Genomic DNA, 20,830 nt, shown 5'->3' with positions numbered 1-20,830 from the left:
CGTCAATACAGATTTGGCACGCGATTGATACTGATCTGCCTCTTTATACATCTCAGTTCAGAGCGGATCTCGAGCGGAGCGCGGTATCAAACTGAAATCCGAGCGCTAGCTCATCTAGATCTTTAAATGAAATACGCGATTTGCTCGATGTGATAGTCCAGACAGTGTTACTCTATTGGTCAAGTTAAAGACTCAATCCGAATATATTTTGTTTTTTAAAATCATGTAGAAATAGTCCCCGTACTTATTAATTGGTCTTCCAAATAAGATAACGATCAGTAAAAATTGCCTGGTTTTAATTTCACCATTTACGGATAAAGTAACGCGGCTTTAGTTAGATAATTTGATATAAGCTTGTAAATGTTGAGAAAATAACAAGTAAATAGTTACTTATTACTTTCTGTTATAGTTCCTGTCAATGATCCAGAACCACTTCCATTACCAAATCTAATTAGTGATGACGAAGATGAGCGTGCTGAAATAATCGATCTTGATTCGTACCTATTATATTCAAGGTATAACGTTATATTACCTAGCATTTTCCTTTAAACTAAAATGTCGCCGGAGTCTCCTTAATTTTGAGTCGCATGGACAGCGCCCATACTATAGGCCCCTACAGCAAACCCATACTTACGTTTGGTAAAGTATTAGAGAGCTGTGTGTAGAATGAACTGAAACTTTGGCGGCAATTGTGGGATAAAATCATATAGTACCGTTTTAACCATATTATTTTAAATATTTTACTTTCACAGCTATTCACGTTCATCTACATCTGAGACCTTTAAAAATAAGCCGCTTGGTTCTACTAGCGCAGAATGTATTACTATCGATTCTGATTCAGATTCAGATTTGCCAGATATCAATATCAATTCTGATTCTGATTTACCTATTTTGGAAACGGCTTCGGTTAATAGTAAGCCAAGTTCCAGTACCGCCAATTGTAACCGAGCTAAATTTCAAGAGTTTTTTCACGTATTAATATCGATTCTGATTCGGAAGATGGATTTCCAGATATCAATATCGATTCTGATTCTGATTTACCTATTTTGGAAAGCGCTTCGGTCAACAGTAAGCCGAGTTGTAGTAAGTATGGGTAAGCGAGCTAAATTTTAAGAGTTTTTTCAAAGTGTACGATAATTTTAACGCTGTACTGTATAATATAGTACGCTAAGTTTGCTAATTCGGCTTAGACACGCGATAGTTTCGAATTTAGCGGGAAATTAAACTAATCTTGGCACAAAAGTCTCGCTGGGGTTAGAAAAAGCTGTAATGGGAGGGAGTGATTCGTATTCATCCCATAGTAATAATACAATTAAGTCTAAACGCAGGATGTGAGAAACGCTTGGAGACGTTATTTACCTATCTCCCTTATGCAGTACCCTTGTACTGAATTTAGTATAAATACCAGAACACCCGGCTTATTTTTGGTGGTGCTAAGAGCGTACGATAATTTTGGTCGAAAATCGATAATTTTTGTGGCTTGGTACGATAATTTGGGAATTTTCATCTGGCAACGCTGCAAAGTAGTCGAGTAATGAAGTTTTGCTTTCCGCTTGTAGTTTGGCATTTATCTTTCATACGGATTGAAAAGTAAGCGAGCTACCACAAATTTTCTGTCGCCTATTGATAATTCGAAGCTCTTCTCTTCAACGGAAAAACTACCGTGTTTTAATTTAGTCTTAAACGAAAGGACCATGACTAGAATGTTTTCTTTTTTATTCGAAACAACGCGTAAAATAATGAAAAACAAAAATGGAACTTGCTGACCTAAAATTTTAAAGAAGATACGAACAATTAAGGTTTCTGATAAGAATGAATCGGACTTGGTTAGATTTATTTGAAAAATCCTGTTTTCGGGATAGTCCCGGACTTACGTTATCAAAATAGAAGGTCACTTCTATTAGAATTCTATAACGTTTCACCAAAGTCGTTATGAATTAAGGTGCATTAATTTTCTTTTAAGTTAATAAACTTTAAATTTAGTGCTTGGATTGCTTAGGTATATCTCAGATTAATATACGTAGCACAAAACAGATATGATCATAGTGGGGGTTTAATGGTGAAGCTACGTGCAATAATTTTTCTTTATAATTTCCAGAATTTTCTCCAAGTAGATCTAAAAAGCGTCATGCACTCACGGACGAGACTGAATACGATGTGTCTTTTCGAAAGAAGTTTAATATAAATTTTCCCGACTCATATTACTATTCCTAAATTACTTTATTTTACAAAGTAAAGTTTAACTTTTAAACAAAGTTCTTATCAGTTCATCTTTTAAATTAGTTGTTGATATTTCTCACATGATTGTATATGTAAATCTCGTCTATGTTTACGGAATCAAGGCTTTCTTTAATCTTTATTAATAAAATCTGTCTTTGTTGACAAAGACTAGAAAAAGTAGATCAGTGTAGAAAATTAATTGCGTGAAATAACAGATATTAAAATTTTCGCTTTTGAAGACGTTATTAAAAAGCATCAATTATTTGAAAAAATTTCTTATCTTAGTTTTTTTAACGAAAATTGTAATATCTGGGGCCCCTAGCTAGTACCTTCTTTTTTTAAAACTGTTCTCGATTTATAGAGAAATGCACGTAACTTCTAATAATAAACAATTTTAAAGGGAGTATTAAACCGTCCATTTAAATTAAGGCAACACCATAATCCTCTCTCTCTCGCTTTAAATATATCGAGCAAACGTAAAACACAATTCTCAATGTTTAATTTTACTAGTACAAATAAATCCAATTCTTAAACTTAATTACTGTTATAATTCCCTTCCTTTTAAAATACACTAACGAAAAATATCACTTCACCACAATTCTCTCCCATTCACTCTCCCTTCAATGACAAACGAAAAATTTTATACTACCAAAGGCATTTACTGGGGACACTACAACGCCTCCTACAATGCCGCCAACAGGGCAGGCCAAACTAAGATCCTCATCGTAGATGTACATCATACGATGTGGCTAAAAATTGTTGTTGGTATAGCTCTCAAAAGATCACGATCAAGCTACAGATACTTTCGACTCTATTAACTACATCACAGTCAAGCGTCGTACGTAGTTTTCCGCGTGGCAATATTTTCAATTTTAAAATATCAAAATTTAAATTCATTTAGCTCAATTTTTCAGAAATCCAAGTATTTGAATATTCTTGAAAATTCAATTTTTTTTCTAGAACTAAATTGAGAGCCAAATAATTCTGTAAATAATGCTGAAAAACATTTTCGTCATATGAAATTTTGGTGAAAAAAACTAAGATAAGAAATTTTTTCAAATAATTGATGTTTTCTAATCATGTCTTCAAAAGTGAAAATTTGAATGTCTGCAGAAGTATATAATACTTCTCTATTATCCCCTTCTGATATCTGTTATTTCAGTCAATTAGTTTTCTACACTTATCTTTTACTTTTTCGAGTCTTTGTCTACAAAGACAGTTTTTATTAATAGGAAGATGGAAGTCCTCCAAAACTAACCACTCAATTCTCGCTTGTCGTTCTCAGTAAGTTTCTAGCATTTCGAAGTATAGGAAGTGTCATACTTATGGAAAGTACCTTATAAACTTATGATATGATTGATCCATCGCTGAATGCTGCTAATATCCGAAGGCGTTTTAATACGCGGTATTAAATGGATGGGATATTGAATTGTCTTATACGCGTGCAAATGGATTGTTTATACATCTTTGAGCTGCAACTGATATTTATTAAGATTTGAAAGCCACAATTTCTGAATTATCTTATACTGAAAGTGATTTTATGGTTTTAAAATTATGCTGGTTACAGGGATGAGGACAGTTATTTACCGTTGAACTGAACTGAATCATGAAAAACCGGCTTATTATTTTTTACCCATTGAGATACCCTTCGTTTAATGATAATAAGAATTAGATTTTTACTGACCTCCGCTGCTCTGTCGGCGTATCCCTGTGTAAGCCCAAGTACTGGTATGGCGGAGTGTCCTCCGACCAAGGCCGGAAAGAAAGAGCGTGGCGGCCCCAAGAAGGACAGTAAAATTTGAGGTTTATGGGCTTCGAGTCCGGCGCACAGTACGCCAATCGCTTCGGAACTATCATCGGGAACCCCAACAGACGCGGGTAAAAACGATACTTGGAACGCGTTACCGTCCTTGGACACTCCACCGGCCGTAGACGTTGACGTAACACCACTTCCGTGACCCTTTGTCCCGCCGCTCGACCCTTTACCTCTCGAAGATGACGATGGCCAAGTGGACGTAACGTTTGTACCTCCATCCGAGGAATGACCGGTTGTTGAATAGAAAGATAACGATGGTCTTTTACGTTCCAAGTCCGCGATGGCTTGACGCAAGGCCCGGGCCAATGCCGGCAATCTTTCGGGGGGAAACGCGGCCAATAATGGTAGGGAAACGTCCCCCGAATTTGTCGTGGCCGCCGTAGAAACCGGGTTTGTTCCATGAATTAATAGAAAGGTTAAGAACAATACTTGCCAGAAAAACAACCCTTTGAATTGAATATAACCGGGGTACGTAACACCGGGAATCTCGCGGTCTCTAGCGGCCATGTGGGAGGGGGTCCGATTGACCCCCGCGTCGCCTTCTTCTTCTTGTAATTACTTTTTAACAATCCCCTCGTTGGTTCGATGTAGAAGCGAAAACGAATTTACCATTCACCGTAACCACAAATACCTCGAAACTTTCGAGGAAGATATCCTTACCGCGACTACTAACCAAGAATGATGGTGCAAAGACACTCATAACACAACGGTTGTTGGGCACCACTTGGATGGAAGAAAAGAAATAATTTGATAAGTAGGTCACGAGCCAGTTCCACGGTCGGTGAATGTTTGTTAGAGTAGATTTTTCTCCCTCTCTCTCTCTCTCTTCCAAACACTTTCCTATATTTGTCCCGAGTTCCTGAGCTCCTGAGTTTCTGGTTAGCGTCCAGGGTCTTCTCGGCTGGACTCTGAAGGAACTCGCTTTAGCAAGGAATGGGTCCTTTCCTTGACCCACTTTTGCACTGCCCCGAAATTTCTTATTTGGTTATATCGCCTTCCTCTTTTTTTTTCTTCTTCTAAACTGGCGAGTTTCTTCTCTTTACGGTTTTGAAACGAGCAAGCGATTCGCATTCACGTGTCAACTTGTCTGACGTTTTACCCCCTTTTGAAGAAAAGTCTTTTTCGGGCCGGAATTTTTCATCGAGCGCCGGCGAAAAGGGGTACACTCGGAGGCTGCGCGACATCGACCAAAAGCTAGCCTCGAACTACAGAGAACGAGTTGCTTATGCCCTGCCTGCCTGCCTGCTTGCCCTGCTCCGGCTCCTCTTCCTCAGAGAGCGTTGTCATGGTTACCCTTTTCCCGCTGATCCTCCTTTTCCTATTCCACACACACACTCTCGCTCTCCCTCTCTCTCTCTCTCTCACGAGATTCCCGCGTCTCTCTGAACCAGAAACTGTTTCTATAGGGTAGATATCCTGCCAGTAGTTTTCGGTTTGGGACCAACTTTATACCATCCGACCAACTAACGTCCCTGAACCTTTAGGTATACGTCATGGAGTAAAATTTCAAACTATCTTAGGCAGCTCTTTCGCGTCATGGTTAGAGTCTACGCTATGTGATAAATGCGTGTGTTATCTAAAATACCGTTACCATCCCTTTAAATACCCCTTTTTTCCTAGCTTTTTGGGGAAGAGGGGGGGGGGTATTTTTATTTCGCTAATTTACTTAAAATAGTCGAAATAGAGAATCTTCTTTTCCGTTCGGGTGGAACGAACGCTAGGCGAACAGGAAATCCGGTATGGAGAGAAACTGTTCCAGTAAAGTCCAGTTCAGTCCAGGATGCTACTGCTGGTCAGGGGACAACAGTGTAGCATCTGAAGCGTGCTAAAATTCATCGCCATGACAACGAATATTTCTATATATATATATTGTCCAGCGTGCATGCACGTTAGATTCGAATGAACTCCCATCAGCCATGCATCCTCCTCATCTCTGAACTTCCCAGGATCTTCTTTCTTTCTTTCTTTTTTGGGTGTACTGTTGTGTGTGACATTCCTTGTAGGGGTACACTAGCTGGCACTTTTTTTTGTCTCCAAGACTCGAACGGAATCAGATACCCAGGAATAGGCCATCCTCTCTCTCTCTCTCTCTCCTTTTTTTTGGGAGTGGGTTGTTTCTCAGGCACGGTATTCAAGGAAACCGGAAATAGCTTTGCTTGGAAGAGCTTTCCTCCTCTCTTTTTTTTGTTCGCGTTCGTTTCCTATCCCAACTGTATATATAGTTAGTTTTCTCTTTTGATTATTCAGTTCGTATTTGGTCCTACTGAATTGGTATAATTATAACATGAATATAAGCTGAGGAGAAAGGTGGTTTGTACAGGGTGTTCCATAAAAGGGAGGGTAATTATAGGACCGAAGTACAGTGGGATGGTTCTATGTAACTTCTATCGCCATTTTGTTATAAGGGACACCTTCTAAACGAGTTTTGATTAGAATGTTTAAGGGATGACCCCTTCATTAAATTAGAAATAATTGTCTTTCAGTTTCTTGCTTAATTTTAAGGGGTCATCCATAAAACAAGTTTACAATTGTAACTTGTTTAGGCTGTCCCTTAGGGCGAAATGGCGTTAGAAGTCACAACATTTTCGACTCAAAATTGATTTACCATAGAACCATCCCACTGTTCTTCGGTCCTATTATTACCCTTTTAGGAACACCCTGTAATTTTTGTAACTGCGTCGACATTTTTGTGGTTCACTATTCACGAATAAATTTAGTGTGATTCATTTAAGATAGTGGGTAGGCATGGTATAGGGTACTTCGTGAAATCTTTATGAAGATACTGACCTTTCGCCTTTGATTATGGGTTGTGCGTATCTTTAACTGGATCTTTAAATACACCCACGACATAGTCTGTGTTTTCATTTGACGATACAGGAGAAGTTCTTAACTTCTTTGCTAAATACTTTGGGTGCGGGATTTTTGATGGTACCATAAATTTATAAGATATATTCCATAAGTATGACTGTACCTATGCTTCGAAATACTAGAGACTTACAGCTCGAGCTAGTTCTAGCAGAACGTCAAGCGAGAATGGACTTAACTCTGTTTTGTAGTCCATCTTCTCCTATTTAATCTTTACTAAGCCTTGACAGCTCCTCCCCAGGCGTCGCTTTACCTCAAATCTGTGACGTTTCATCCACGTCACTCCATGACAATTTCTCACTAACCAATGACAAACTTATGGAACATATCTTATGAACTTATGATGATACTTGGGATAAGAATGGCGTATTCCCTCTGATTTAAATTCAAGGGGTCGAAGTTGAAAGTTTAGACTGAATTAAGTTCTGAAAATTAAAAATTTCTCAAATTATTTTTTAAAACATCAGAAAATTTAGAAACGGTGACGTTGTAGTCTATAGAACTTACTCCTACTCCTTTTTTGTCAAAACCTTTTCCCAGCATCCTTTGGGATCTTTCCACTCAATCCTATCAGTTGCAGAGTTTCTGAATCAGCGGGAAAAGCTTAAATTAATAAGCGGATGAAAAGGTGTAAGGACAAGTCCAAAGTTCGAAGTCTAGATGCAATTGTTACACCTTAACTTCAGACCAAAGGAAAGGTAGATAGAAGGGTGTGATAACCTTTGGTAGTGATCTGAAGTTAAGATGAATAATAATATAGAAGTCAAATCGCTTTAGTCGCATTGTTCCAAGAGCCCAGACTCCCCGATCACTCCAACAAGCCGTTTCCTGAAACCAATTGGGTTTTCGGGACCTCGGGAAAAAACTATCATAGTAAATTTGTTTCACTTTAAGAATATACCAAGGGTTAAAGCTAACATTAGGATGGTAACGGGTTAGGTTAACGTTTCATTCGCGATGCCTTTTACCTTGGTAGAGACTGACGTGTGGAATTTATCCGATGTACTCGTATTTCTACTCTTCCTTTATCAAACGTCTCTCTTTATTAAAGCTCGGGTGCTTTTCGATTGGCCGGAAGTTGCCTGAACTTGCTTTGACGTTTCACTGACACTTTGCGAGGTGTATTTACCATCCATCCCCATCGTCATGGTCTCGTAGCTTTTAAACGAAATCACCCCTTAGCGTTTGACTAACACCGAAAAGAGGGGTTAAAATAGCCTATTGTTAAATTTATCGGTTGATTTTGAATCTTTGATAAGCCTTTGTATGTCTTAGGCCTAATTATTTCCTTATTAATTTAAGTTTAAGACTAGACTATCATTAGGCTTAATTTTCAAGTCTTGTCTGTCTTTAGACCTAATTTTTTTGTCCGTCTTTTGGTCTAAGTTTTGTCTGTCATTAAGCCTAATTATTTTAATTCTTGTCCGCCATTAGGCTTAACTATTTTAAGTCCTGTCCTCCATTAAGCCTAACCATTTTAAATCTAAGCCTTGTCTGTCTTTAGGCTTAACCATTTTAATACTAAGCTTTGCTCTGTCATTGGACCCAAGACTTTTTAGGGAGAGACAAAAGGTGAAAAACGAGTTCCCATTTCTAACTTAAAAGGGTTTTTCCAAAGTTTTTTACGAGTGTTGGTCCAACTATTATATTTTTAGACGTATGGTGTGGACGTTTGTGGTGACACTTTGTGTCTTTCGTCTTTTCTTCTTTTGTAGACCACCATTACAAAGTTAGGTCAAAAAGATGGATTGGTTATGATGAAAAAGGACCCCTTTTTCTCTATGTAGCCATTATATGGCTGAACAATATATATTCCATAGCCAGAACATCCTTATGATTTTTCTTGTTGAAAAAATGATGTATTTGATGGGTTTCTTATATTTTGTTAGGCCTTGGTTAGGATATTTAAGTAGGCTTAGGGTCTTGTCAATATTGTGTCATATTTTGAACCCAAGTTTGGTATACTTAGTGGGAAAACCTTTTAGTGTGTTAAGAAAATGACATAATTTGAAACAAAAGGCTGCAGGGGCTAAAAATATTCAGATTTTAAAGTTTGACAAGATTTTAAGAAAGTTTTTTAGGGTAAAGAAAATTATCAATTTCTCAGCTTCTTTCAAACATCATTGCAGGCATGTACAGGGCCGGAAATAAGAAAAATTTCTAATAGGACATGTGTCCAGTGATGCCCCCTTTGACAGGAAAATTTATAGGACATTGTCCATTGCAGTGCGAAAAAATTGTGTGGCGCCTTCATAGTCAAGCTATAAAAACTTCGGAAAAATTTACTGGTCAACCGTCCTGTGACCCCCTCAGTTTTTAAAAAAAATATAGGACATTTTAAAATTTTATTGGACAATGTCCAGTGTCCTGTGCTTATTTCCGGCCCTGGGCATGTATTGATTACTTAAGCCTAAATCAATACTTTAAGCGTTAAATTTGTACAAATTAAGTTAATATCAAAACTATAGTGTTCTTATGTCTATGATCAAAACAATGTTAAGTTTTATATCGAAATTTTAAAAAGCGCGTTGATCGAAATAGTTTAAATTTGGCGCGAAGTAACGTAGTAGATGGCGCTACTAACGTAAAATATTTATATGGAAGAGTTCATTTTGATCCAAGTTTGAAGGGGCGTTTTCGCGCCTCATTTATTCAGTACGTCGCGTGATATGAACGGGGAAGCGCGCGCTCGAATTAGGTGAATTTTAAACGTGAAAATTTGATTTAATTAAGCCTAATTAACTTGTAGTTAGTATAGGCCGCGTCCGTAAGATTAGCGTTGAACTTCTACACCAAAAACACGCGAGTTCATGACCCTGGTTCTAAGAAACCTTGAAATTTAGCCCCGAAAAGTGAAAGTAAATACTGTAATGAAGTAAATGGCCCCGGGCATTAGAAAACAAAATGATATACTATCTTAGAAAACGGATGGCATCATTCAATACCTTCATGGTTAATGGCTAAAACAAGGTATGAGTTATTAACATTGTGTAATAGAAACATTCCTTCACGATTTGCCCCTTGAATCCTATAAGCTTTTCTTACAAGATAGAGAGTAACAAAAGTTTGAAAGGATCTCATGAGTCATGGAAAACCATAATCATTATTTAAAATCCACTTCAAATGGAGTCTCAAATTTGCCTTATAAAGAGTTAAACTCAAACTCTACATTAAAAGACTATGTATCAGAGTGTAAAGTCGGTGTAACACCTGAAATGAACGTTTACGAAAGTCTTAAACCACTTTACGTTCGCGTTTTATCGGCGTTATTCTATGGAGTCGCTTCCATGCTCATAGTTTTTATTAACAAAATCGTTCTAACAAACTATAAGTGAGTACTGTAACACATTTTCTACACTTACCTACGTATAATTGCGCGAAATGGAACACCTGACAGTTACGCTGTCAAATTATAAAAAGATTCTAAAGGTATTTTGTGTCACCATTTCAATGTATAGATATCCGTCTGCTCAAACTTTAGGATTGGGACAGGTAATGAATGCTTTGTTGAAAATAAAGTGAGATAAGTATATCATTGTTCATTTTTATACTATACAGATGGTTGCCACGTTATTTATTTTGCAAAGTGCTAAAAGTATGGGTGTCATTAATTTTTGTGATTTTACTAGAGACCTTCCTGCCAAGGTATGAAATTTACCCTCAAAATGGCTACTTATGGCCGCCATCTTGGGGGTGTTCATTTTAATTTTATATCTTCATTTAAGGTGTGGCCATTACCATTATTTTACATTGGCAACTTAGTTAGTGGTCTGGATGGCACAAAACGTTTAAGTTTACCGATGTTTACCGTTTTAAGAAGGTTTACTATTTTGCTCACTATGATCGGAGAGTTTTTGATACTAAGGTAATTAAGTGCCCCTTAATTTTAAATTTTAACTATTTTAATTGATTTGATAATTGAATGAATAAGTAATTAATTAATTAATGAATGAATGTCAGAGTTCGAGCGAAAACGAGTATCATTCTTTCCGTTTTTTCCATGGTTGGTGGAGCTGTGATAGCTGCCATTAATGATTTAGCGTTCGATACATTAGGGTACACTTACGTGTTGTTAAACGATTGTTTTACAGCTGGAAATAATATTTACGTTAAAAAGAAGCTACAGACTCGAGTAAGATAAAGAGAAAGATTAAAAACAAAAAAAAAACAAAATTCAATGTAAGAAATTGAATATATTTCATATTTTTCGAAGGATTTGGGTCGTTATGGATTAATTTTCTATAATGCATTATTTATGATTCTACCGTTGTTAGTAACTTCGTACCTGACTGGTGATTTGCATGCCGTGAGTTTATTTTTACTTAATATTAATGAAAGGGAATTAAACTGAAGAGTTGCCACATTGTCAGGGACTTTAGAAAAATGGGCCTGAAAGGTCGGGGACTTTAGAAAAATGGGTTTGAAAGGACGGGGACTTTAGAAAAATGGGCTTGAAAGGTCGGGGACTTTAGAAAAACGGGCTTGAAAGGACGGGGACTTTAGAAAAACGGGCTTGAAAGGACGGGGACTTTAGAAAAACGGGTTTGCAAGGTCGGGGACTTTAGAAAAATGGGTTTGAAAGACCGGGGACTTTAGAAAAACGGGCTTGAAAGGTCGGGGACTTTAGAAAAATGGGTTTGAAAGACCGGGGACTTTAGAAAAACGGGCTTGACAGGTCGGGGACTTTAGAAAAATGGGCTTGAAAGGTCGGGGACTTTAGAAAAACGGGTTTGAAAGGTCGGGGACTTTGGAAAAACGGGCCTGAAAGGTCGGGGACTTTAGAAAAACGGGCTTGAAAGGTCGGGGACTTTAGAAAAATGGGCTTGAAAGACCGGGGACTTTAGAAAAACGGGCTTGAAAGGTCGGGGACTTTAGAAAAATGGGCTTGAAAGACCGGGGACTTTAGAAAAACGGGCTTGAAAGGTCGGGGACTTTAAAAGAACGGGCGTGAAAGGTCGGGGACTTTAGAAAAACGGGCTTGAAAGGTCGGGGACTTTAGAAAAATAGGCTTGAAAGGTCGGGGACTTTAGAAAAATAGGCTTGAAAGACCGGGGACTTTAGAAAAACGGGCTTGAAAGGTCGGGGACTTTAAAAGAACGGGCATGAAAGGTCGGGGACTTTAGAAAAACGGGTTTGAAAGGTCGGGGACTTTGGAAAAACGGGCTTGAAGGGTCGGGGACTTTAAAAGAACGGGCGTGAAAGGTCGGGGACTTTAGATAGATGCGTTTGAAAGGTCGGGGACTTTAGAAAAACGGGCTTGAAAGGTCGGGGACTTTAGAAAAATGGATTTGAAAGGGCGGGGACTTTAGAAAAACGGGCTTGAAAGGTCGGGGACTTTAGAAAAACGGGCTTGAAAGGTCGGGGACTTTAGAAAAACGGGCTTGAAAGGTCGGGGACTTTAGAAAAATAGGCTTGAAAGGTCGGGGACTTTAGAAAAATGGGTTTGAAAGACCGGGGACTTTAGAAAAACGGGCCTGAAAGGTCGGGGACTTTAGAAAAATGGGCCTGAAAGGTCGGGGACTTTAGAAAAATGGGCCTGAAAGGTCGGGGACTTTAGAAAAACGGGCCTGAAAGGTCGGGGACTTTAGAAAAACGGGCTTGAAAGGTCGGGGACTTTAGAAAAACGGGCTTGAAAGGTCGGGGACTTTAGAAAAATGGATTTGAAAGGGCGGGGACTTTAGAAAAACGGGCCTGAAAGGTCGGGGACTTTAGAAAAACGGGCTTGAAAGGTCGGGGACTTTAGAAAAACGGGCTTGAAAGGTCGGGGACTTTAGAAAAACGGGCTTGAAAGGTCGGGGACTTTAGAAAAATAGGCTTGAAAGGTCGGGGACTTTAGAAAAACGGGTTTGAAAGGTCGGGGACTTTAGAAAAACGGGTTTGAAAGGTCGGGGACTTTAGAAAAATGGATTTGAAAGGGCGGGGACTTTAGAAAAACGGGCCTGAAAGGTCGGGGACTTTAGAAAAACGGGCTTGAAAGGTCGGGGACTTTAGAAAAACGGGCTTGAAAGGTCGGGGACTTTAGAAAAACGGGCTTGAAAGGTCGGGGACTTTAGAAAAACGGGTTTGAAAGCTCAGGGACTTTAGAAAAATAGGCATGAAAGCTCAGGGACTTTAGAAAAACGGGCCTGAAAGGTCGGGGACTTTAGAAAAATGGGCCTGAAAGGTCGGGGACTTTAGAAAAACGGGCCTGAAAGGTCGGGGACTTTAGAAAAACGGGCTTGAAAGGTCGGGGACTTTAGAAAAACGGGTTTGAAAGGTCGGGGACTTTAGAAAAACGGGCTTGAAAGGTCGGGGACTTTAGAAAAATGGATTTGAAAGGGCGGGGACTTTAGAAAAACGGGCCTGAAAGGTCGGGGACTTTAGAAAAACGGGCTTGAAAGGTCGGGGACTTTAGAAAAACGGGCTTGAAAGGTCGGGGACTTTAGAAAAACGGGTTTGAAAGCTCAGGGACTTTAGAAAAATAGGCATGAAAGCTCAGGGACTTTAGAAAAACGGGCCTGAAAGGTCGGGGACTTTAGAAAAATGGGCCTGAAAGGTCGGGGACTTTAGAAAAACGGGCCTGAAAGGTCGGGGACTTTAGAAAAACGGGCTTGAAAGGTCGGGGACTTTAGAAAAACGGGTTTGAAAGGTCGGGGACTTTAGAAAAACGGGCTTGAAAGGTCGGGGACTTTAGAAAAATGGATTTGAAAGGGCGGGGACTTTAGAAAAACGGGCTAGAAGGTCGGGGACTTTAGAAAAAAAATAGGCTTGAAAGCTCGGGGACTTTAGAAAAACAGGCTTGAAACGACATGAAGTTTAATCTGAAAAATGAACATATTTTATTGCAGAGTATAAATTATTCAAATTGGAATAATGTAGGTTTCCTAACATCTTATTTATCATCTTGCTTTATGGGCTTTGTACTTATGTACGCCACTGTACTTTGTACTCAAAATAATTCCGCACTAACTACAACGATAATTGGTTGTTTAAAGGTCGAATATTTTTCTATTCCCCCCCACCCTCCCTAATTTGCATATTTAAATGACTAAAACAATCATACATTCGTTAAATTATAGAATATATTGGTAACTTATTTTGGAATGTTTGTTGGAGGTGATTACGTCTTTAGTATGTCGAATTTTGTAGGCATTAATATCAGGTAATTACAGCTAATATTTAAATCAATTAGTATTAACTAATTTGGTTTTAATTTTGATACAAATACAAGCATGGTTGGAAGTTTGGTTTATACGTATTTTACGTTCGTTCAAAAAGACAAAAAAACCGCAAAACCCGCAGTTGTGATTGCCACTAAAGAAATTGCTCAGTCTTCTTAATAGACTTAGACTTAACTTTTCAATTAAGTTAATTGTTAATTAAGAAAAACTTGAACCGGTACAAAGTAATTAACTAATTATTTGTGTTCTATTGACCAATCACTTCAAATTTTTGACTGAAATGTGAAGAAAAAACGTATATACGTTCGAAGAAGTTATTTAATTCATTTAATTTAATTGGATTTAAGTATAATGCCAAATTGGCCTTATTCCTGATCAGCGCCACCGAGGCGTAGCGGCGACTTTTGGAACTATAATAATACGGTAGCCAATCAGAGGTGGCGCTGGAGTCGATGGACTCTGATGGAGATCTGTTATTTTCTCTATTTTGAATCATGTGAATAGCCAAGGCTTAACAAGCGATATGGTTTCAAAAGTATTAAAAGTTGATTTTACCTTTCTTATTCTGTCTAATATTATGAAATAAGACTTTCGGAGTAAGTTTTCATTCGATTTTGGTCTATTTGGAGATTATTAGGTTAATAATATTTAGTTAAAACATGCTTTTTGAAGTTGAAGCGGTAATAATCAAAACATAGAAAATAACAGATCTCCATCAGAGTCCACCTCTGATTGGCTACCGTATTATTATAGTTCCAAAAGTCGCCGCTACGCCTCGGTGGCGTTGATCAGGAATAAGGCCAATTGGAGCCACTACTACACGCAGCAGGGTAATTGCAATAATATTTAAATGATAATTAATTCATCTTTTATTTTAATCTCCTACAGTTAACTTGTTGTTATAAAATTGATTGTTACAAAAGTTCCTTTTAATTAGAGTCTCTTTGATTGTAATATTCTTAATTAATTAATTGACAGCCTTTTTTAAACGAAGATTGTTAATTTTAATTTCCTATTAATACAGTTAAATAAAAAGTTGAAGAAAAAAAATGTGTGTTTCTTTTTTGTCGTTGCACCTTCTTACCTTAAACTATATAATGCTCCATTTATAGTTAACAATCATGAAGTGCCACTACTCTATTTTTAACCCCTCCCTAACCCGTTTCTTAACTTTAACCGCGATTCATGGTTGCCAGTATTTTGTGAGAGATCATCTCAAAAATTTAGGTTTGGAACGGAATTCTTCAAGATTTTCAGTCTGTTGCATGGTTCATTCGATCACGCGCAACACTGATCGCTCTATAGAAGCCCGTTCAAAGAATTCGATTTACATGTTTAAGCGCGACTTTTGAAGGAACCCAAAATTAACAGTAAGTTCTATGGGAGGAGGTAGCTTTTTTTGGCCAGATCCTTTGTCCTATACATCCGAATAATACTTCTCTTCGAGAATTTTAAATTATACTTAATTGTCAAGGAGGGCCAAGAAGAAAAAAGCTTCCCCGCAGCGGTACTCTGCTTGTTTGATGACATTCTGAAGCTTCTTGTGCTTTTTTTCATGCAATAATTTTTATCAGTATCCAAGAGAGAGAGGGATAGGATATAAAAGCGGTACGAGCGTAATAGGAGCTAGGAGTCTTCGACTGCCCGATTTTTAGTGAAGGGAAAGAGTAAAGAACAGTTACTTTTATCTAAGAACCATAATTTACTATTAATAAAAAATAAAAAACGGACCCCCTTCCACGGGACGGAGGGGTATGAAAGAAGAGGCGGGTCAGAGCGGCAGAGGTAAAAAGGAATTACGTATTATTCGCCTTCCCCGTCAGTAACGTCATCAAAACGTACTTTAGGTGAGCCTATAAGATAATTTAAACTTTTAATTACGTGTTGGAGGGAGGGGCTCAATACTAGGCTACGAGTCGGACTGAAGTAAATACTAACCGTTCTCCATTCCTGCTTCTAAAATTAAATCTATCCCTGGTATAGTAATTAAATTAGCAACTTGAAAAATATGCTAACCACAAAGGAAAATATTACATTCACAATAGAGAATTACTAGATTAGAAAGTTGTATTCCCGCCTAATCTAGGTGCAGATTATTAATATCTGTGTGTTGAGGATGGTAAGCTCTTTCAGTTCGTAAAAGGGTCCCAAAAATTAATTTAAAAAATGTATTTCTTTATTTAGTTTGTGAAAAGACGGGCGTAAGTGTTTAATTTTGATCCTTTACATGTTCTTTCAGTAACCACCTAAAGAGATGGGGACCGCGGTTTGGACGTTTCTCTTCATCCCCCCCCCCCCATTCTCCTGCCGCCATCATAAAAGGTAAGACCATGGACTCGATTTACATATTCTCAACTCTGCATAAGCTTTCAGTAGTAATACTTCTCAAGTAAGAAAAAGTACGTCAAAGTATTTTTAGCCACATCGTATGACGTACATCTACGGTAAGGCTCTTAGTTTGACCTGCCCTGTTGTTGTTGTCCCCTTTGGCTGTATAAATGTTTTCGTTAGTCGTTGAAGGGAAAGTGAAAGGGAGAGAATTGTGGTGAGGTGATATTTTTCGTTCGTCTACTTTTGAAGGGAATTATGATAGTAAGGTTAAGCTATATATACTCTCCCTTTCTCTTTCAAACGCTTCTGGCCATAAGTTCATGTTAGAAATTTTTAAAATGCGATAAATATGCGAAGGCATAAGTTGTAAACTAAAAGTTTCTGTACGTGTAGTATGTAATCATTTTAGCACTGTTAAAGGTAACTCGATCATAGAGGGGATAATCACTAAAACTTTCTCAATCCGAAATAGTAATGTTAATCTCTAGGCAGCTTAACATTACGAGGTGGATAATTTTTCGCGAGTTAGACCCAAGGTTTCGCGACCAAGGGGGTACACTTTTTTTACAACCCAACTTTACAGTACTAGCAAAGGCTGAAAAGGTATAGTATCTCATTTCTCGTAGTGCAAAGTTAAGTCTAACTTTTTGTAAAGGTTTTAAAAAATCGTTATAAACCAGCTAGTTTCACGCGGTTTAAATATAGCAGAGGGTGCTTTTATACAGTGCATTGTGTTTTCCGATCATTCCAAATATAAGTTACGATTGAATTTGACCTTTCCAGAACTAATTTATTTCCTAAATAACGCTTCTCCCCAAAAAGACGCAGATATTATTCCCTAATTGCAAAGCATTCTCCCGAAAACCCTTTTCAAAAAATCAAAAAATTAAACAGAAAACCCCATATTTCCATAATATTCAAATTCCTTGTGTCAAATCACCGGTTGTAAATAAGATGGCTCCTTCCGCCACGCAAATCTAATAGACCAAAATGTCCTCTTTAAACTAATGTTCTCGAATTTTCCCTAATTGCAAAGCATTCTCCCGAAAACGCATTTAAAAAAATCAAAAAAAATCAAAAAATTAAACAGAAAACCCCATATTTCCATAATATTCAAATTCCTTGTGTCAAATCACCGGTTGTAAATAAGATGGCTCCTTCCGCCACGCGTCATTTAATAGACGAAAATGTCCTCTTTAACTATCTCGAGAATATTGTGTTAAAATATCATTTAAATCCAACGACAATTAAGTTAATTACAACGGAAATACGTTGCAATGTATTTCCTAAGGCCCCTTGAAAGTTGGTTTTCTCTCGATACCAATTAAAAAACACTTCCGTATCTCTAGAACTAAAATTGATAGAGACAAAATGAAGGTACCCATTTATAGTTAACATTAGATAAAAATGAGTTTTGCTTCGCAGTCCTTAAAAAGCTGCATTTATACACAATGCTTGGTGACACTTTTTCAAACCCACAAAGGGGGACCAGAAATTAGAAATTATTATACGTATTGCAGTTTGAAATTAAGTTTAATCGATATGGGAAATTTGGTTTTAATCGCGTAGTTATATAAATGCGGAGTTTCGAGATAATTGAGCTTAGATTTTCACGTACGAAATTGTATAGAATATGTTCTCGTAAAAACTTATCCGTGTCAAATAATTAAGGCGAACAAATACAAAATGAGCTTTTAGCATTTTAATTTTTCAGGGTGGAACAGAACACTTATTTAGTACGGGCAAAGGCAGGGCGTTGCGCGCAATATAATAATAATTATAGTAATAGTAATAAATTTCGTTTCGTCCGAATTCCACCATTACGATAAAAATTTATTATTTTTATTAAAAAAAAAATAATACTTATTTTCAAAATTCCCGTTAAACTTGTCTCTAACGCGAAGGCCTAAATCATCAACTTCTTATAGGGTTTTATGGTCAACTAACAATATTTCCAAATATATACTCCACGGGGATTTCCCGGTATTCGGAAGGGAAGGCGCGGCGGCACCTTTGAGCTTTGAAGTCTGGGCGCAAGCGCGGTGGGGTTTCCCAGCTGCGAGGCTCTCGGCTAAACTTCAAGGATGCCGCTTTAACAGTGCAGATACTACATACCAGGAGGGGTTTCCCCAAGAATGTAGCATTCCCCAGACAGTCACAATAGAAGCCGCCTATTGGAGAATGCGGAAAAATGGTACCGGAAACAGACGCGATAGAATGCGGAAAGATTACGTAACACTTCCTTTTTAGCTCCATCCACAATTATATCGTCATGACTGACTTATAATTTAACGCCCAGACCGAACCTCTTTACTTAGGAAGTTGAAATTTCGCAGGGACGTTATTCTTAACTAGTAGATGATCATTAAGAAATAATTTTGAAATCCGCCGCCATCTTGAAAAATGGAGGCCATCTCTACCCTAGTTGCTATTTACGTTAATTGCTTAGTACTTATTAAGTATATGATTGTAACTAACCTTTAGCCCAATAGACGCGCGACAATTCTGACCAGAGATTTTTAGAAACGCCGCGTTTATACCCGTTTTTGTTGTAAAATTTCTAATCATAACAAATGTGTGAACTACGCGATTAAAACCAAATTTCTCACATTGATTAAACTTAATTTCAAATTGCAATACATATAATAATTTCTAATTCTATTAAGGGTTACTTGTGTGTAATCAGTTTACCATTGTTAAAGCTAAAACGTCGTTTTTATAATGGCCTTACGATTAATCATTTTAGCCATGTTAAGGGTAGCGCATCGAGGGGCTACTCACTCAAGTTTTCTCGCGCTATTACAATTATAACATAAATAAATTTATTGAAGTAAGGATTACTGGTAATCATTTTAGCAGGGGCTATTCACGTAAATTTTATGTACGCCTGTTAAGTACGGTACGATGTGGCTACTATTATGAGCCCAGCCCTTGGCCCATCTTGTTTAACTTTTATTTATTAGGAATTTTGTTTAATCAAATCTTTCGTGTTCAAGCATTATTATTTGCCAGTTCAAGCAAATTAATGAATATTTCTGTTTAGTTCTATCATGGAAGAACTAATTGATTTATCTATATCTATATAAATCAGAGTCCCGACTGACTGACTGACTGATAATCAACGGCCAGCCCAAACCGCTTGCCCTAGAAGGCTGAAAATTTGCAGGAACGTTACTCATAAGTAGTAGGCGCGTACTAAGAAAGATTTTTCCAATCCGCCGCCATCTTAATAAATGGCGCCCCGAAATGTAAAAAATCTTCTCTGCAACAAAGTCCGCGCGTTTCAACCGATTTCGCAAATATTTAGTACACTGGTTTCCTTTAACCTATAGACGGGCTGAATGGTCTTTCGGGTTCGATTTGTGGCTATCTTTTTAAATGGCGGCCAGAAATTTAAAACCCTTCTTTATGGAATAATGTCCGCGTGAAAAGTAATAAAAATGTCCCGACGGGCTGACGGGCAACGCCGAGTGCCTTCGCTCCTAGGGTGCTACAAAAATATTAGTCGAATCAGTAAAATCTACCCATTCTTTATATCATTTTGACGGAAGTTCTTATTACACGCGAGCGACGCCGCGGGTAACAGCTAGTTTATTATAATTACAGATGTTCGGTATTGATTCAAACGTTCCTGGCAATTCCGGCGTTACTCTATTCCTTGCCGCCATATTGGTATTTCTTTCTAAGCTAATTGAGATTCTATTAATAAGAGTTAATTAAAGGAATTGAAGGCTATCCCTACCAATGGTGTAGTTCCATGACACGTAAAAGGAACATTTAATAAAAGACCGAAGTAGGAGATAGGCCAGCTGTTTCCTGAATCTAATTATGTTAAAGTACTAGTTATATTATGTACTATTAAAAATGTTAACAATGGTAAAGAATTTGCAGACTACAAATGTACTGCCTTCCCTAGAGGTTTAGAAGTGTGGTTAACCCGTCCCTAAGCCTAGTTCCCGCGAAAGCGACAAAAGGAATCACTAACAGGAGTGAGCCTTTGTGTAGACGCATTGTGTAAGTGGGGTTTATTCAGGATAGTATTGCATTAAACATATCACAATAGGAATGTTAGGACTTACCGAAACTGGAGTCACGCGAATGATAGATGTACAGATTCCTACAGTGATGATCATAACAAGATGGCCCAAGGGCTGGGCCTTAATAGTAATTTTACACGGCTCACGTGACCCCCCGTATAGTTGATCTCCAATAAATCGTACAACTAAAAACATTTCTGAAACGCAATCGTGTATCCCCTTAATTTCTAATAACGTCACATTTCAAATAATATTAATGAAACTAAATTGTGCACCCCACTAAAGTATAATTTTTCAAAACCATACGAATCAAATAATGTATCTAAAACCAAATCCTGGATCCCCTAAACCAGAAATCACTATGACCGTAAACCGTCCCCTCTATTTTACGAAACCTAACC

At 37.8% G+C, this 20,830-nt stretch overlaps 2 protein-coding genes across 4 annotated transcripts in view; both read left to right on the top strand.

Moving 5' to 3' along the window:
* Window positions 1-20,830, top strand: part of LOC149691617 (uncharacterized) — a 61,599-nt gene that overhangs the window by 9,123 nt on the left and 31,646 nt on the right. The window contains exons 16-18 of the mRNA XM_089868946.1: window positions 410-515; window positions 753-940; window positions 1,000-1,093. Of these exons, the coding sequence (XP_089725072.1) occupies window positions 410-515; window positions 753-940; window positions 1,000-1,093 (388 nt within the window). The remainder of the gene's footprint in view (window positions 1-409; window positions 516-752; window positions 941-999; window positions 1,094-20,830) is intronic.
* Window positions 9,326-15,111, top strand: LOC149691621 (solute carrier family 35 member D2-like protein). 3 transcript variants are annotated; one of them, XR_016383411.1, is made up of 11 exons: window positions 9,326-9,871; window positions 9,950-10,232; window positions 10,360-10,393; window positions 10,460-10,546; window positions 10,627-10,766; window positions 10,862-11,033; window positions 11,115-11,207; window positions 13,729-13,875; window positions 13,960-14,042; window positions 14,112-14,407; window positions 14,854-15,111. XR_016383411.1 is itself a non-coding variant. In XM_089868974.1 (10 exons), exons 2-10 carry the CDS (start codon window positions 9,988-9,990, stop codon window positions 14,218-14,220), a joined length of 1,110 nt encoding a protein of 369 aa, XP_089725100.1. In that variant the 5' UTR covers window positions 9,326-9,871; window positions 9,954-9,987; the 3' UTR covers window positions 14,221-14,618. The 3 variants fall into 3 exon arrangements, 2 of the variants coding, with proteins under 2 accessions (XP_089725100.1, XP_089725099.1); XM_089868974.1 differs by lacking the exon at window positions 14,854-15,111 and having other exon boundaries at window positions 9,954-10,232; window positions 14,112-14,618; XM_089868973.1 differs by lacking the exon at window positions 14,854-15,111 and having other exon boundaries at window positions 14,112-14,618.

The sequence above is a fragment of the Phalangium opilio genome, unplaced genomic scaffold (assembly GCF_054372755.1).
Source record: "Phalangium opilio isolate 3A_F unplaced genomic scaffold, DU_Popi_V2 ptg000025l_1, whole genome shotgun sequence".
Classification (NCBI taxonomy): domain Eukaryota; kingdom Metazoa; phylum Arthropoda; class Arachnida; order Opiliones; family Phalangiidae; genus Phalangium; species Phalangium opilio.
The sequence above is the reverse complement of the archived record's forward strand: the minus strand, read 5'-3'. Positions and strand labels throughout refer to the sequence as shown.